Raw genomic sequence first — 16,870 nt, 5'->3', positions numbered from 1 at the left:
ACTGTAACAAGCTGTATGACAAAAGAAAGTGATCCTAACTTTATGCTAGGGACCAAAGATTCAGTTTCCAAAAAAAACCCCTGTTACTTTCTTTCAGGTTATACAAGTCACTGGAAGTTGTTATAGGTCGTAAGACTTACAACCTAATCTTGCCAACCCAAATGTATCAGGGAAGTTTATAGTTTGAAAAGACATATTATAGTTTTTCAAATGGGGGAAGAAATGCTTGGCTTGGGATTTGACGAGACAGAATTTTTTAGGGTAAGATTATAAAGTTTGGAGAAATGAAAGCATTTGAGGTGGGAAGTTTTTAGTGTACCTATCTTGAACACTACTAAAGTACGTGGGAGATAGGGACTAAGTTTTTTGTAAAATTTGGCTGTAGAAAGTTTTTTATTTATCAATATATTTACTTAAATTCCCAGTGATTTTTTTCCTATTACTCCATTTCCTCTGAGCCTGAGACCATTCATCTCTGAAGGGTTACCTGGAAACATAAATCAGTTAAACTCCCATGGGGAGGAGGTGTCTGTTATGGAATATTAAAGGCTGTCAAGGCTAGTGTCCTCTGTTGACTGAAAATATTACTGCCCTGCTAACTGGAACTTACAAAGACCCTTGATATTTTGTCCATGCAGTAAATGTTCCAAATACCCATCTAGATAAATTGAAGCCCTGTATTGAATTTAATCTGTGAATTCATAGGATTTGCCTGGGTTAAGGAGTACCAGGATAAAAACCCAGACACTAATCTTGACAGAAGTTTGGGAACAACAGCTTCTTGCAGAAATAGGTAATAGCCAGCATAGCTATTTCTGCAGTGAGTTTAAATCTCTATCTTAAAATGATCGAATTATTGAAGTGAGCATACTAGACTTGGTGTAAATTGTTAAATCTATAAATACCCTTACTGTTTCAGAAACATGCTGTCAGAGGACTGTATTTCAGTGCATACTGCCACCTTACTGTTTTCCACACTTTGTATTGTGTTATTATATTCAGATACCTTATATTTTTTTTTTTCTTACAAGAGTGCTTAATGTTTTCCAGGTGGTACAGACAATGTGGAAGTGCTATGTTATGTTGATAAACCTAGTGCTGTGTTGTTACTCCTCCTGCACACATAGCTACCATAACTGTTATTAATTACTTTTGAAAAGTGGTTGATGGATCTGGAGTAATTGGAGGCTGCTGGGAACAAAAACGAACAGGATTTTTTGCAAGATATGTAACGAAGGAGTGAATAAACATGACAAATTGCAACAAAACCAACTCAACTGCAATTTTAACATAGACTAACAAAAAGAGCATTACAGACAGAGCAATGCTTAAAATGCCAGCATGTACAACAAGAAATTTTTCTCTACTGTTTCTCTTTCACTCTTGGAGAGTAGTGCCTACCAGCATTTGAAATGGCCTAAGTACAAAAGAATTCAAACTGGAAGTTTAAAAAAAGGGAGATTGAAAGGGAAGATAATTCTGTCTGTTCACTGGTCTTCATGCATTTCATTTTTCATTTTGAATGACTTTTAATAATAGAATTATTGGAAGCATCTATTCCAAGTGAAAATATTCCCCTAAAAGTTGATTTTTAATTTTTTTGAGTCGGTCTTCATTGAAAGGATATGTTCTCCTTTGTAGTATGGGCCTAGATGTTCTTAACTTTCCATTTGTCTTTATTAACAGTATGTTTCTGCTTTTGTCAACACTGCCAGAGAGCATGTTATGAACATGTTAAACTGTAAAACCTCCCTTTTTCTTCCTTGTACTGAGGTAGGGCAGTCATATTTCAACTGACATGATAATGGCTCCCAATTCCCACCCCTACTCCTGCTCGCCCCCCACCCACAGACCACCACTCTCAGCAGCATGTCTCAGCTTGTGTTTTGATGCTTCCTTTGTTCCGTTTCTCCTAGATAAATCCTTTCCTTTTTAAACCTCATCATTTTTTTAAATGTACCAGATGGGCCGATGTTCAGGAGGTGTGAACGATAATGTAACTGTTCTGGGTTAAGGCAGCAAACATTCCTTAAGTAGAGCAAGAGGCTTGCAGTACTGCTTACTGCTGATTTTTGCTTAGTTTAGAAGATGCTATCAAGTACTTCCATAGAGTTTTGTTATTATTAGACTGGAAACTCATTCCAATTTGGTCTGTTGGCAGCATTCCTGCTCAGTTCATGGTGAAACCAAGTGAGAGAAACCAGTCCTGAACCTCAGAAGTCTGATTAACTTTGAAATTATCACTTTGAACAAGGGCTGAGTTAGATGACCTTCACATGTCTCGATCCAGAGAAATGCGTGGCATAGGTCCCTTTTGCAAGCTTAGATTCTGTTTGAAGGCAGTTGATAGTACTCTGAAGTACAATCTCACAGTTAAAACTTGAAAGAAGGGCTTTAAATAAAAAGGCATAAAAACGAATGCAATGAAACAATATTTAAAAAAAAATTATTTACAGTAAAATAAAACTTACCAAACAGGAAATTAAAAAGGCTTTCTAATAAAGCATATAACTTCAAGGGACTGACAGTCCTTATTTAAATAGCATGTAATTGCTACTTAAGTATGCTTTTTGACAGTACTTTGTCAAAATACTAATAAACTTTTTAACTTTTTGCAGGTGTGTACAAAGTAATATTGTGTTGCTTACTCAAGCTTTCAGGAGGAAGTTTGTCATTCCAGATTTTATGTCATTCACTTCACATATCGATGAGTTATATGAAAGTGCTAAAAAACAATCTGGAGGAAAGGTAATCTGTAAATTCGACTTCAAACTTCTGTAGATTTCTTGAGGCTAACCAAATAATAATATTTAAGTAGATAGTTTTTTCTTGATATTTTTTTGTGAAATTTTAAACCGGTAACTTGATAAAATAGCTTTGGAAGTTCAGTTATGTCTGCAACTTGTAAACTGTGTTAGAAATACAGCTCCTTACCTCTAACAGTCTTTTACAGTTTTGAGTTTAGAATGAGAAAATACTGTTGTTCTTTCTTTATGTAAACTATAAAACTGCTACATAATTTGTCAAATTAAACAGTCTATAAAAGTTATGCTACCCTACAAAACTGGCTGGGTTGTGTGACAAATATTAGTAATTAAAGTTTATTCAGGTGCTTATTTTCAGTAAACTAAGTGAAGAACTCTGAACTTTGTTACAAGCTAAAATTTTATGTGATATGAAAATGCTGAACATACCCTAAAACAGAAGAGATTCCTCTTATAATGTGCTGAAGTTTGTACTTTGAAATAAATGTTTTATTTGATAATGATCTGGTAAATACAATAATTTGTAATGAAGTTTTAGATATACTAGGTGATTATTAGTGGAATAATTCAGTCATACCTTGTGTATCCTTTCCACTGACATTTATTATAATTAATGTATATTAGCACATAGTTAAATATTTTGGATGTTGTAATGTCTTTTTTTTATTTCACATTGTGATAGGTTGCTGACTATATTCCACAACTGGCCAAGTTCAGCCCTGATTTGTGGGGTGTGTCACTTTGCACAGTGGATGGACAGAGGTATATTCTAACTCCTAGATTTTGCTATTTCAGTTATTTAAACTATCACATAGAGCGCTTCAGGACATCTCATGGTCTATTAAAGAAGCTTTATTGAAGTTGTTTAAGAATTAAAATCTGCTTGGTCATATTTCTTAACTTTTTTTTACTTTTAAGTTAGTTCCTTTTCTGCATTTTAATGTTCTTAATTGTGGCATTATTATATGATCCCTGTATGTTGCTGAAAAAATTCAGATCCATTATTCTTCAAAAAGAAAATGAAGATGTGGAAACTGGACAGAATTTAGCATGATTTTGCTTTTCAGGTTTATTAAATTTTCTCCTGTAAAGGTGATACAGCTAGAGTGATCTTATTTTTTTCTTTATTAGTAACGCAGTGTGTCAGAGACTGTTATGAGTGTAAATGTAAAGGAGTATCTTACACCATCTAGCTGAGAAGGAAAGTAAATTATTCTGTGCCTACCTTTGTGGCTAGATGATGTGAGATACTCATCAGCTTGCATATGTCTGCTGGCCTGCAGTTTGGTACAGTCATACTGCATATTCTGAGTACCATAATTTTTAGGTGTTGGGTATGTCGTGGGTGAATGTGGAGAGAGAGTATCAGACTTGCTTATGTGGATTTGGGTTCATTTGAATGTGATCTGTTATGATCCCTATGTTTCTTTCTTATTATTTCTATAACCTCTAGGGGAAGAGCTGTGCAAATGAGCTGATATATTTTTCAGCTCCCTGCTTAAGTGTCTGAACTATAAGCTGTTCATAGTAAAACAGCTTTAAAAGTAAAAATGTTCTCCCTTTTGAATATTTTAAATTGGCATTTTTCTTTGTTCTGGATGTTATAACATGTACTAATGAAAAATTTTATAATGCTAATTTGTGTAATGTTTAATGTTGTGTAATGTTAGGTTTTATAATGCCAAAATGGTTTTATGAGTTTCTCGAAACCTTCTCACATTTTCTGCAAAGAGAAGAAACAAATATACTTCTGATTTTGCCATCAGTCAAGTGATTGCCCAGGGCCTTTTGCTCTAGATGGGGCATATGCTGCTTGTATGAGTCATTCTTCAATGCAGTGAGACTTAAATGTTGAACTTTAAAAAAAATAGCATTTAATTGTAATAAAACACCTATGCTACTACCTAAGGGGGTATAAATACAGCTATTTAATTATTGCCCTTGAGTTCCAAAACTGAACTGGATCTCATCTTTGTTTATATAGACATAAATATGTATGGTGGCTATATTCAGGTCAGCTGTACCCTGTTGTGTATGTGGTTTGCAACTGAGTAGAGTAAGTGACATTAGAGGTCTGAGGTGATTTTTTTGCTCTGGTGCGAACCTACTTCTGAACTTGCTTTTCTTTTGTTACATCTGCAGTAATCACCAGCAGCTGACTTTGTTATGCTTATCTTACGAAGGCAGTTATAAAACCTTTAAATTTTTCTGTTATGTTCTTTAAAATGGGACTTAGTAACAATATGCTTTCATTTTTTTGGGTGTTTGGGATTAATAGGCCTAGTATATTGAAGCATTTAACATGCTACTTGTCATAGCTGTCAAACAGGAAATTTCAAACCTCTTCATCTGTGTTTTTCCCAGGCATTCTGTTGGTGATACCAAAGTTCCATTTTGTCTTCAGTCCTGTGTAAAGCCTTTGAAATATGCTATTGCTGTTAATGATCTTGGCACAGAGTATGTGCACAGATATGTTGGTAAAGAGCCTAGTGGATTAAGATTCAACAAACTGTTCCTGAATGAAGATGGTAAGAGATCTATAATACTTAATAATGCAGTACTGAATTTTAGAAAATTATAAAAAAAGCAACACAGTTTTTGTCAGTCTTTTCATTTTACTGTATCCTCTTATGTCTTATTATTAGTCAGTGTCCCAAAATATTTTGCCATCAGCAAGGTAGGCTTATCCTTTGTCACCCACTTTTGCCTAATTTAGAATGCTAGTAAAAGGTGCTTTTTATTACTTCTGTTCTATTTGCTAGTTATCCAGCTTTAGGAAAACCCAAAGAATTTTGATAATGCAGGTATTTGAAATTTATATTTATTTAGTTGAGTTGGTAGCAAGTTTTCCTTAATCATACCTTCTGTAAAACGATGGTGAAGGAATCAAAGAAGTTAAATTGATTTTAAGAAGGATGTATATCACTTTCTTTCTCAGCCCTCTGAGAAGCACTGGCTAGTTTCCAGAAGGTGAAATTGAACACATCTTCCCACAGATTATTCTAAACTGAATTTGGTTACAGATTCAAAAGTGTTGTCTTTTTTGGTTGTTGTTTGGTTTTTGGTGGTTGGGTTTTTTTTTCCTGTGGCAGGGGTGCTTTAGAAAGAATTTATCATATAGTACTTATGTAGATTATTTCTTTTTCATGTTATATTAATTCTCAAGAATGAAAAATGTTATTTTTAAAAACATTATGGCAAAAATCTGAGAAGGATGACTCATGCAGCCTTAGAGGAAATACTGGATGTTATCTCTGAAACACAACTGTTTATTCTAGCAGATCTTTCTCAGTAAGAGAACAGATGATGTTTCTGTTGCCATGGTATTGCAATTAATATTTAATTAACAGCATAAGGCTTGGATGATATTTTTGTCAAGGACTGTATTGAATTCTGACTTAAATATATTACTAATATATTAATGATACATAATTATATTTAGTATATACCTTAAAATAGTTTTCCAAACTTATGAATAAAATAGTTCTTAACAATTTATTTCTTCTTTTTTAGTTTGTTAGTAAGTGGTAATGAAATACAAACGTGTATATATTGCCAAGAGGGAGCTAAGCATTTTGTCAAGCTTTGCTGTCTTGTTTTTCCAAATACAATGTCGTACATTGTGAAGAAGACAGCCTTTCATGTCTTAACCTTTCATATAAAAAAAGTTTTGATGGTGCTGAAAATTGCCTGTTTTTTCCTTTGGATCAATATAGGTGTTCTATTTTTTTTTTAAAATTTTTCAATGAAATGACACAAAGTATAGAAATTATTTTCTTTCTTTTATTGATACTTTTAAAATTGAAATGTGAGAGAAGATGAATTGTTAGGCTGTAGTCTTTATAGTTAGACTTTAGGAGTGTTTATAAGACTGTTAATGAAATCAAAGAATTGGGATTATTGAAAGTTTGCCCAGTGTGCATGAAATTAATAGAGAATACTAATTCACATGATTGAAATTCTAACATATAAGTATGTGCTTGTGTGGCTGATATAACTTGTGGCTGATATAACTGACTTGAGAAAAATATGTTAGAACTAACTTGAACATCCTCTTATCTATACAGTCCTTAAATAAAAGACTGAAACAGAAGGCAGGAGTGTAATAAATAGGAACATTTCAGTTACAGGGAGAGAAAAGGAAGCTGAGTTTCTGCGAGTGAAGGAGGAGGAGGAGGGAAGAAGGGATTACACTTGTAGATTTAAACTGATTATTAAATTTGGGTATGTGGAGTATTTGGCAGTTTGAACATGCATAACTACTTTGACGATCAGAATTAAAAATGAAAAAATATATATGAATCGATTTGCTTTCTACTCTGATATAATTGAATTTCATGTTTGTAATAAGGATTTTATGAAGTGATATGCAGGTATTTGAAAACTGGTTAGACATGTATCTAAAGCCATTTTTTTATACTTACTACACAAAAGATTCCTAAACAAGGATGTTCTTCAGTTTCTTTGTTTAGTAGTATTGAGATTCAAGCTGAAAAGAATAGAGAATATTACAGGACAATTTAAAATCATAACTAAAAATGCTATAAAAAGGTGTTACAAAGAATCATTTATGCTTTGAGTAATTTCTGTGCTGTGCAATGGAAATTTGGAAGCTTGCAGCCTTGTGAATATTCAATTTAAAAACTTTTTATCAAAGAGCACATTCGGCCCATCAAACAATTCAGATTTCTGGAGGATTAAAGCAATTCCCATGTTAATTAAAAACAGGTTATTCTAGTTAATTGGAGTAGATCAGGTATTTTACATAGTAAAATGTGTCTGAAATAGGCATCATTAAGAATAATTTTTGTGGTTATGGTCATTGAGTAGTTTGCAGGTTTTTTCATACCTATTGAGTTCATGATGCAACATGTCTGACAATACCTGTATATACGTACAGTTAATATCTGTTATCCATACCTTCTCATGATGATAATTACTTGTAGCATTAGTCCAGTAATGTGATTGTTTGTGGAACTTAGTCCAGTAATAAATGTTGTATTACAATTGAATGAAGGGTTGCCAGGAAATTGTTTTTCCTGATGAAGGGATTTGTTAACCAAAGGTGGAATTCTTTCTTTAAGTTTTTGTATTGGACAGACACATTTTGATGTTTGAAAGAAAGAACTTGCCATGATGAACTGTTCTGTATATTAAAATGTCTGTATTGTGTATGTGTGGCAACCTCTGCTTTCTGTTCTCAAAGACTTGCAAGCCAGTTGTACAACAGAGGCCTAAGGCTAATGATGGACAGAAAAATGTCAGAAGAACTGGCAAAGAAAAGCACTGTAATTTGAGCATATTGGGGGAAAGGTCCAGTTCACGTATGGCATAATTGCATGTTAGGTTGCTAGAGCAGTCATGCTAATTGTTAAGCAGTTTTGAGGTAGTAAAAAACCACATAGTTTTTATCATTCAATAGTGATGTCCAGTGGAGAGATTTTTAGGTAATTAAATATTTTTTTTTTTCTGAATTTAGATATACCTGTTAATATATTGCAGTTCTCTATGTAAAAGGCTGTTCTAGACAAATATCTCCTTCCCATAGGAAAAAAGAGCACTGTATCAGTGAGGAATATATTTACTATTCAGAGGCTGTAGATGGGTTGTTTATGCAAGAGACAAATTGTTGAATTGGTGCTAGATTTAATCAGGGCACCCCAGTTAAAGTCGAAGGGTTATTATGACTTGTGCTTTTTATTAAGAATAAAAACATGGATTTACTTCTAAGTGTAATGAGATGATACAGCAATATGAGAGACTTGCAGAGAAGCTGCATAAAGCAGCTGGTTTCGGTCTGAGCAGATAATTGCATTTGCTGTTTGATTATATAGAGTGTATGTGTGTGTGTGTTTGTTTTTAGTGACGTGTGTCACTTAGCTTTGCAGACTTCTTTCTAAAGAGTAATAGATGGATTTGTTCACTTCTTTGGCAAACTGTTGTAATTATAGTATCAATATTCGTTCCTCGTTGTTGTAAAATGTGGAATCCCCTTGCTGTTGGAACGTACTATGAGGTAAATCAGTAGTTGCTGCACTTCAGAAAGAGACTTATGTGTGACTTTCCTTAAAAAGTAATGTAGCATGAGATCCTATATGTCCCTAAGAGGTGGAAAAATACCTGGGAATGAAAGTATTATTGGCAAGAGGAAGACATCTCTTCTTCAAAATTAGCGGGAATCTTTCAGAATGTAAGATTTTATTTAGGCATCCTGGCCCTTAAAAAAGGCCAGTGTATCTTAAGTCTGTGGAGAGGTTCTTCACTGTAGAATAGAATAGAATAGAATATTTCAGTGTGTAGGGGCCTATAACAGTCATCTGGTCTAACTGCCTGACCATTTCAGGACTGAGCAGAAGTTAAAGCATGTTATTACAGGCATTGTCCACATGCCTCTTAAACACTGACAGGCTTGGGGCATCAACCACCTCTCCAGGAAGCCTGTAGCTGTTGTGGCTGGATAGAAGGGTTATCTGTCAATTAGTGTATCTATGTATGAGAAGTGTTTGGATAGTATTATCTAGTGCTATGCAGATAATAGTGAAAATTGCTTTCTTGGGACCTGTACCCTAACAGGGTTTATTCTGCTTACAAGAGGCAGCAGTGGATTAGTGGAAGGCATCCTGCTCAACTCTGTGATGTACTGATTTTAGGCAGCAGTAGGAGAGACTCTCAGAGAAGAGCTTTTGTTAACATGTGGTAAGATAGACCGGTGTACCTCCCCTTAGCTGTTAAGGCTGCCACAATGATTGTTCCTTACTGATTCTTAAGAGAGGAACAAAACACAACTTCACTTCAGAAGCACATTCAGGAAAGTCCATGTTTCATTTCACCAGAAGATTCTTGCCATTCTTCATGTGAGGGCAGCATGGAGATGTGTTGGTTTTAAAGTGGCCAGAAGTGGTACATGTAGTTTGAGGTGTTAAGCAGGGAGAGACAGGAATCTTCAGAGCAGAGGAAAAGGTAACCAACAATGCCTTGCAACATTGAAGGTAAGTGGTGACATCTTCAAGAAATGAGGCGCAGTAGAATTTCTGAGGGTATATTCTGTGTGTCAACTTACCACATTGATAACCTCTTGAGTTGCTGAATATGAAGTAAATATTACACATCCTTTTCACTCAAGTACACATGTGGTGCGAATGGGAATTATTTTTATTGCTTTATACTACGGAGCAGATTGAAACCATAGAGATGTGCAGAAGAATCAAGAGCAAAACATTTACAAAAATATGTTTAGAATGGTCTGTATGTGATTAAGTTGTTAACATGTTTATTGACTGGAATGGTACTTGATGTTGATGAGAGGAAGCTGTGAAAAAGAGAAGCATAGCTAGAGCAAGAAATGAGGGTGACAGTGTGTTTTGATCATGCATGAGGCCAATGTTGCGTTGTACTACATGTCCAACCTTGGGGTCCCCAGTTCAAGGAGAATATTGAAAAACTGGAGAGGGCTCCAGTGGAGGGCTGCCAAAGTGCTGTGGGGTTCAGGACACATAAATCCCAAGGAGCTGTTGAAAGGGGGAGGTTAGGGGCTCCTCCGGGAGCCATGTAGAACCCTTGAAGAACAATTGCAAAGATGAAGTTTTGTATAGCTCTTCTTGGTAGTGGCAGATGATGTAACAAGGGCCAGTGACCCCACACTGTGCCTTGCGAGGTGCAGCCTGGATGTGAGGGTAAACTTGTCCTCTAGGAGGAACGGGATTGCTAGAGGAGTATAGAGTTTGCCATGTTTGGAGGTTTTTAAAACTCAGCTAGGTAAAGCATGACTGACCTGAGTGGGAGGGAGGAGGAGATGACCTACAGTTGTCCCTTCTGACCAGCAGTCTGTGATGCTGTTATGGTCCCTGAGGGGAGACAGTTAGAATGCTACAGAAATGCTACATTTTTCCTACTCAATCTGGTTTTAATCAAAAGTCAAATATCTGACCCAAGTTACTTAAGTTATTGACATAGAACTGGGTGTTCAGTATAGGTGGACCTTAAGTACAATCAGATGAAATCAGAACAATTGGTGAGTCTGTTTCAGAGAGATAAGGAATGGTGCCAAAACTTTAAAAATAGTATATGGCCATTAAGTGTGTGTTTAGGGGAACTTCACTGTTTTGGACAGAAGGTATTGGTCTTACGTTTTCACTGATAGAATAAGTTGGCTTTTAAAAAATTCCTTTTAAGATTGACTTTCTGCGAAATACTGAAAGGAATTTGAGGTGATTAGTTTTTGGAGATTATCTGATATGCTTTGCTAGGTAAAAAACTGGCTGGATGGCCGGCTGGGCCCAAAGAGTTGTGGTGAATGGAGTTAAATCCCGTGGTGGCCGGTCACGAGTGGTGTCCCCCAGGGCTCGGTGTTGGGGCTGCTCCTGTTTAACATCTTTATTGGTGATCTGGACGAGGGGATCGAGTGCACCCTCAGTCAGTTTGCAGATGACACCAAGTTGGGTGGGAGTGTTGATCTGCTCGAGGGCAGGGAGGCTGCAGAGAGACCTGGACAGGCTGGAGCCATGGGCTGAGGCCAACTGGAAGAGTTTCACTAAGGGCAAATGCCGGGGGCTGCCCTTGGGCCACAACAACCCCCAGCAGCGCTACAGGCTTGGGGAGGAGTGGCTGGAGAGCTGCCAGTCAGAGAGGGACCTGGGGGTGTTGATTGACAGCCGGCTGAACAGGAGCCAGCAGTGTGCCCAGGTGGCCAAGAAGGCCAATGGCATCCTGGCTTGTGTCAGCAATAGCGTGGCCAGCAGGGACAGGGAAGGGATCTCACCCCTGTACTCGACACTGGAGAGGTCGCCCCTCTGACTGGGTTCAGTTTTGGGCCCCTCACTACAAAAAGGACATTGAATGACTCGAGCGTGTCCAGAGAAGGGCAACGGAGCTGGTGCAGGGTCTGGAGCACAGGTCGTACGGGGAGCGGCTGAGGGAACTGGGGGTGTTTAGTCTGGAGAAGAGGAGGCTGAGGGGAGACCTCATCGCCCTCTACAGCTCCCTGAAAGGAGGGTGCAGAGAGCTGGGGATGAGACTCTAATCAAGTAACAAGCGACAGGATAAGAGGGAATGGCCTCAAGTTGTGCCAGGGAAGGTTTAGACTGGATATGAGGAAGCATTTCTTTCCAGAACAGGTTGTTGGGCGTTGGAATGGGCTGCCCAGGGAGATGGTGGAGTCCCCAGTCCTGGAAGGGTTTAAGAGTTGGGCTGGCAAAGTGTTGAGGAATCTGGTGTAGTTGGGAGCTATTAATGTTGGGTTGATGGTTGGACTGGATGATCTTCAAGGTCTTTTTCAACCTAGATGATTCTGTGATTCTTTGATTCTGTGATAGTCATAGATGGCTCAGTGCCATTGACCATTACCAGTGTAATCTTCATGGGAAAAAATGTGTGTGTGTGTACTATGAATATCAAACTACTCTCCAAAAAGCAATCATCTCAAGTTCCTTTTAGTGTGCATGTGTGTGTATTATATGTAAAAATAGTGAACACTGTTTATAAAATTGAGTATTTTTTTCAAATTTGGAGATAAAGTAACAGCAAATAAAAAGAAGAATTAAAACCTGTCACGATATTCATATATTGAGAATTGGTTGAGATTTTCAGACACTAAAACCATCAAAAATCAACATCCTAGTTAAAAGGCACAGCAAAAAAGTTAGTTAAAAGAAGATAGCTGTAGGTGGTGGATGTTGATGAATGAAAACTTGTATTTGGGAAAAGTAAGACAGCTGATAAGGAAAGCTTTTTCAGAAAAAGAAGTAAAAAAGTGATTCATTCACATGAGCAGCTAAGAATGACTCGGAATGCAAAAATACTGTTAATAGGAAGATTAGTGCAGGTATATGCAAGTTAATTATAAAGTAAGTTAAATTCCAGTGAGGACTAGTAAATTGTTATTTGTATTTGAGAAGCTACCAATAGAAACCTGTGCCTCTTAAAAAGAACGAGGACTTCAAGAACTGGATTTTTAATTTTTTTTTTAGAAAAAGGACCTGTTTGAAGACTTCTAAAATCACTGAGACTTGGTAGCTTGGAGGAGAAATTGGGAAGTCCTTTAGGGGTTGTTTCAGATGTTACATTGATTGAATCAGAACAGTGGAGTGGATTCAGAATTTTTAAGAAAAGAAATGATGCCAAACCAATTAATTTACTGGACTGCTAAGTAGCATTAGGCTGAGTGTGTTCTAAGATGTAAATTAATTTGCTAAGAATTACAAAACACTGGGTATAATGTTGGATTAGAGTATTTTAAATTTAGAATTATATTCCATAATTGTAGCTTTAAGTCATACGTTAATACTACCATCACTTAAACACCTGACTGGTTTTGCTTGACAAATGTGTCTTGGGATATACTTGTAATTGAAAACTTTATTTCACAGACAGGCCTCATAACCCTATGGTGAATGCTGGAGCAATTGTGATCACATCTTTAATCAAGGTAAAAAATTCATTTTTAGTTTCTCTCTGAGTATTTTAACAGAATGTAGAAGAAGTATCTTGTACAGATGATGAGCTATTTCCATTTTCTGTGTGCAATATCTTTACTCATTAGCAGATAGAGAAGCTCTTATGTTTTGGAAATAGTTCACACTTCCAAACAAATGCAGGATTAGACGAGCAGTTTTTAAACAGTAACAGTGTAGATGAAAGACTCTTTTTCCTTAGCATTTTTAGCTTTGTTTCCTCCTTTAACTGCACAACACTTGATATTCTCTTGAGAGAATTGCTTCATACTTGTTTAATGCTAAGAGTATGTCCTCAGGAATATACTTTATAGCACTCAGAAATATGTTCCTGAATGTCTAATGCTCTTATATAGCATAAAGTTAGAAGAGTATTTCTTGCTGTGCAGAAGAAATGGAAGATCCTATAATTTGTACAGGAGCAACACAGCTATATTTGCACGTTAGTCTTAATACTGAATTTATCTACTGTTAATGTTCTGTACAACTGAATTGTGTTTAACTTTTATGTTACATAGTTTCTGTTGGGATGTTAAATGTGCTTTCTTAAATAAGTGTGTTTGGAAACAGTAGCCCGTATTCTCCTCAATAGACCACAGCTGAGTAATAGCATCTTTAGACCATAGTCTGGAGACTTTTGGAAAGCTATAGTTTATTTTTCCTTAGAATAGCTGTGTGTATCACTTGAAGTTGTAAATGACATAAATTTCATGTAATGCTAATGTTTTCCAGGTACTTTACTTGTGTTTTTCTCCCTTTTTTGGTAGCCACTGGTACAAAAAACTTTTTTTTTTTTTCCTAAGGCTACCTGTTTAGAACTACAGGGAACATGTCAGTCCCCTGGAGTGTTGAAGTAGAAAACTTAACACTGTTACTTCAGAGGTTTAAAAATCTTGTTTACAGCCTTTTTCTTGGTTATGTTTCAAAGTCCCTTAGCTACAGTGTGTTTCCTACCTCCTATTTCCAAATTGTTGATTTTAAAATTACTTAGATCATGATTTTCTGTTATTTTATATTTAAAGAAGGTGTAAGAACTCCTGCTTAAAGACATTTATCTTTAATAGCTGTAGGTGAAAGAAAATGGCCTTAAGTATGACAGGTAAATTTATTCACATTTAATATTTTTTAAAAGTTGACTGAGCATTGAAATTCACTTGGATAATAGTGAATTTTAAAATCTGACTTAACACATTTGTCTGAAATGTCAAAATGTTAGTCCTACTACAACATGCCCTACTGGTCATAAGGGAAAACACAAGCCTGTGCCTCTTGCAGAAGGCACATAGTTCTTGATAAATGGTGTACATCTGAATAGATAACATGGATTTGTTTACTGCATGCATTGTGATATTCGTTAGAAGGTTGGGGGATTGTTTTTGCTGGGTGGGTTTTTGTTTTTTTTTCTGTAATGCTCTTATGAAGAGTATTGCATTGCACTAATGTTTTTGCATGTGGTAACTGCACGTCTAACAGACGCATATCTTGCTTATCACACTCCATTATTTGTTTTCAGTGTGATTAAGATGTAATTTATTTTATGTACTACTTCCACTAAGATACCATTTATCATTTGAATAACTAAACTAAACATATTCTGAAGAAAGTTACATAGAGGGTCACAGGTACAAAGTTACTTAATAACTGTATTTGTGGTGAAATAACTTCTTTACAGTCTGCAATTTAACAGTATTTCTACTAACTATTCAGTGATTTAAGTAATTCACATTTATATTTGATCTAATCTACGACTTTTTTTCTGGAAAAGGTGGCTTGATTAACCCATGTTTTGCCCTCAATTCCTCTGCATTCATACTGTTTATTTAAGGTGTTACTTTTGTATCTTGAAGACTGTATATGGCTCCTAGAGTCCAAGAAAATTAAGGGATTATTAAACATGGTCCAGTTCACCGTGTATGATGTTTATCTAATGATAGCATGTTGATAGCTATGGAGAGATTGTTGCTGTATTTCAGTGTAAGGAATGCTTTTACCTCCTTTGACACTCATTATTTTATCTCATTCTGAGAAATTGATATTAAGTAGTCTTTCAAAATTTGCATACATTGTACTGAATTTAGGAGCTGTTAGTATTGCATGATCTTGCACATTACTGCCCTTAGAATCTGGCACAAATTATGATTACTTGTGGATAAGAGATGATGCTTGGAGTAAACTTTTTGTCAGAATATGTAATATGTTAACATTTCAGGGGAAAAAAGGGTTCTTAGCAACACATACCCAGTTCTGACTGCCTTAAGAATTTGGTATATGTACCTTGGAACAGAGCATAGACCTAAACTGTAATGTTATGTTTAGTCCTTGCTATTCACATTAATAAATATTAAAGCATATGTGCATGTTAAGTAGTATGTTTGGCTTACTTAGGCATGATAATATCATACTTTTACCTGCTTAAATGATTCTCCTTACTGTTATGTGTTTAGAACTATGGTGTGTTTACATTTTGGTGCCTTAACTCATGGCTCCGTTCTTAACTGTGCTTGCATTACACTCCACAGACTGTTCCAGCATTTAAAGCATGTATCTACAATAAAAATGCTTTAGCAGAAGGACATCCTGTGGGCCAGTTTTAATGAAATAAAATTTTAAAAAAGCCCTAAGGACCTTTTCCCTTGGCTGTAATTGTACTGCCATTTGCCTTTATTACTAGTTACATAAATTACATAGTTATAACAATTTTCAAATAATTGTTATCAAAAGAAAATTGTAGTGGCAATTACAGGAATTTACAGGAAAGTGATATCAGATAAAATGGTAAATTATTCTATGTCTCCAAGGAAATATAGGCTCTTAAAAGAAGATTCAGGTCCTATACAGATTTAGTACAGATTCAGTGCTCTCTAATGTACATCAGACTGACTGGGAAAAGTCTTTATTGTCTGTAGCATGGATACATATTAATGCTTTCATCTGTTGTTTCTTCTTAAACCTGAAACTCAGCTCTCAAAGTGTGTCAACTCCAGTGATATCAGTGGTTGTATCAGCAATTGCCCACTTCCATGTATCTTTACTGACTAGGGAGGGTAGTGTGTTAGGGGTGCAAATGAGATGAAGAAAGGTTTAGAGTGAAATATGTAGGATGTGGCAGACGGCTGTGGAAGGAATCGCCAGAAGACAAGGGATTAATCTTAAGTAATTTTTATTGTATGTGTCAAGATTCCATCTGTAGATAAAAGCTTTCCTAGCATAACAGCAAAGGTTTGGGCAAATAGAATGTATGTATATCCTCTTAAGTGCTGACAGCCACATGCAGCATCTTACACAGGCAGTAACTGTGGACTTGGAAGGCTCAGTGAAGGGAGCTATTCTATGGTGATAAATTAACGTGGGAAGTGTTTAGACATGTTGGGGGAGCATAGCAATGTTTATAGTTCTTGCAGAAAATTTGGTGTACAAGAAAATGAAAACGCTGATTTTAATGACACTGAAAAAAAAAATTCAGTGGAAATTTTTTGTATGAAAAATAAAGAGGTGTATCTGATATACTTAAGAGCTTTCTAAATACGCTGATAAGTCATAAAATAAATGAGGCAAAGAGTGGTGGAAAGACTTGTCCATCTGTGCCAGGGGTCTGTTTGCTGTCAGGATGCAGTTACATGGTTACAATTTAATACTTTGGGGGGGGGGGGGAAATGC

General features: G+C 36.1%; 1 protein-coding gene across 2 annotated transcripts in view; it reads left to right on the top strand.

The window, feature by feature from the left end:
• Positions 1-16,870, top strand: part of GLS (glutaminase) — a 59,777-nt gene that overhangs the window by 4,112 nt on the left and 38,795 nt on the right. For both annotated transcript variants that reach the window (XM_026853111.1, XM_026853112.1), the window contains exons 3-6: positions 2,619-2,748; positions 3,448-3,527; positions 5,130-5,293; positions 13,130-13,188. In XM_026853111.1, coding sequence (XP_026708912.1) covers positions 2,619-2,748; positions 3,448-3,527; positions 5,130-5,293; positions 13,130-13,188 — 433 coding nt within the window. The remainder of the gene's footprint in view (positions 1-2,618; positions 2,749-3,447; positions 3,528-5,129; positions 5,294-13,129; positions 13,189-16,870) is intronic.

Source organism: Athene cunicularia (genome assembly GCF_003259725.1).
Source record: "Athene cunicularia isolate RWA chromosome 7 unlocalized genomic scaffold, athCun1 chr7_part1, whole genome shotgun sequence".
Taxonomy (NCBI): Eukaryota; Metazoa; Chordata; class Aves; order Strigiformes; family Strigidae; genus Athene; species Athene cunicularia.
This window is presented reverse-complemented; position numbering and strand designations above follow the sequence as displayed.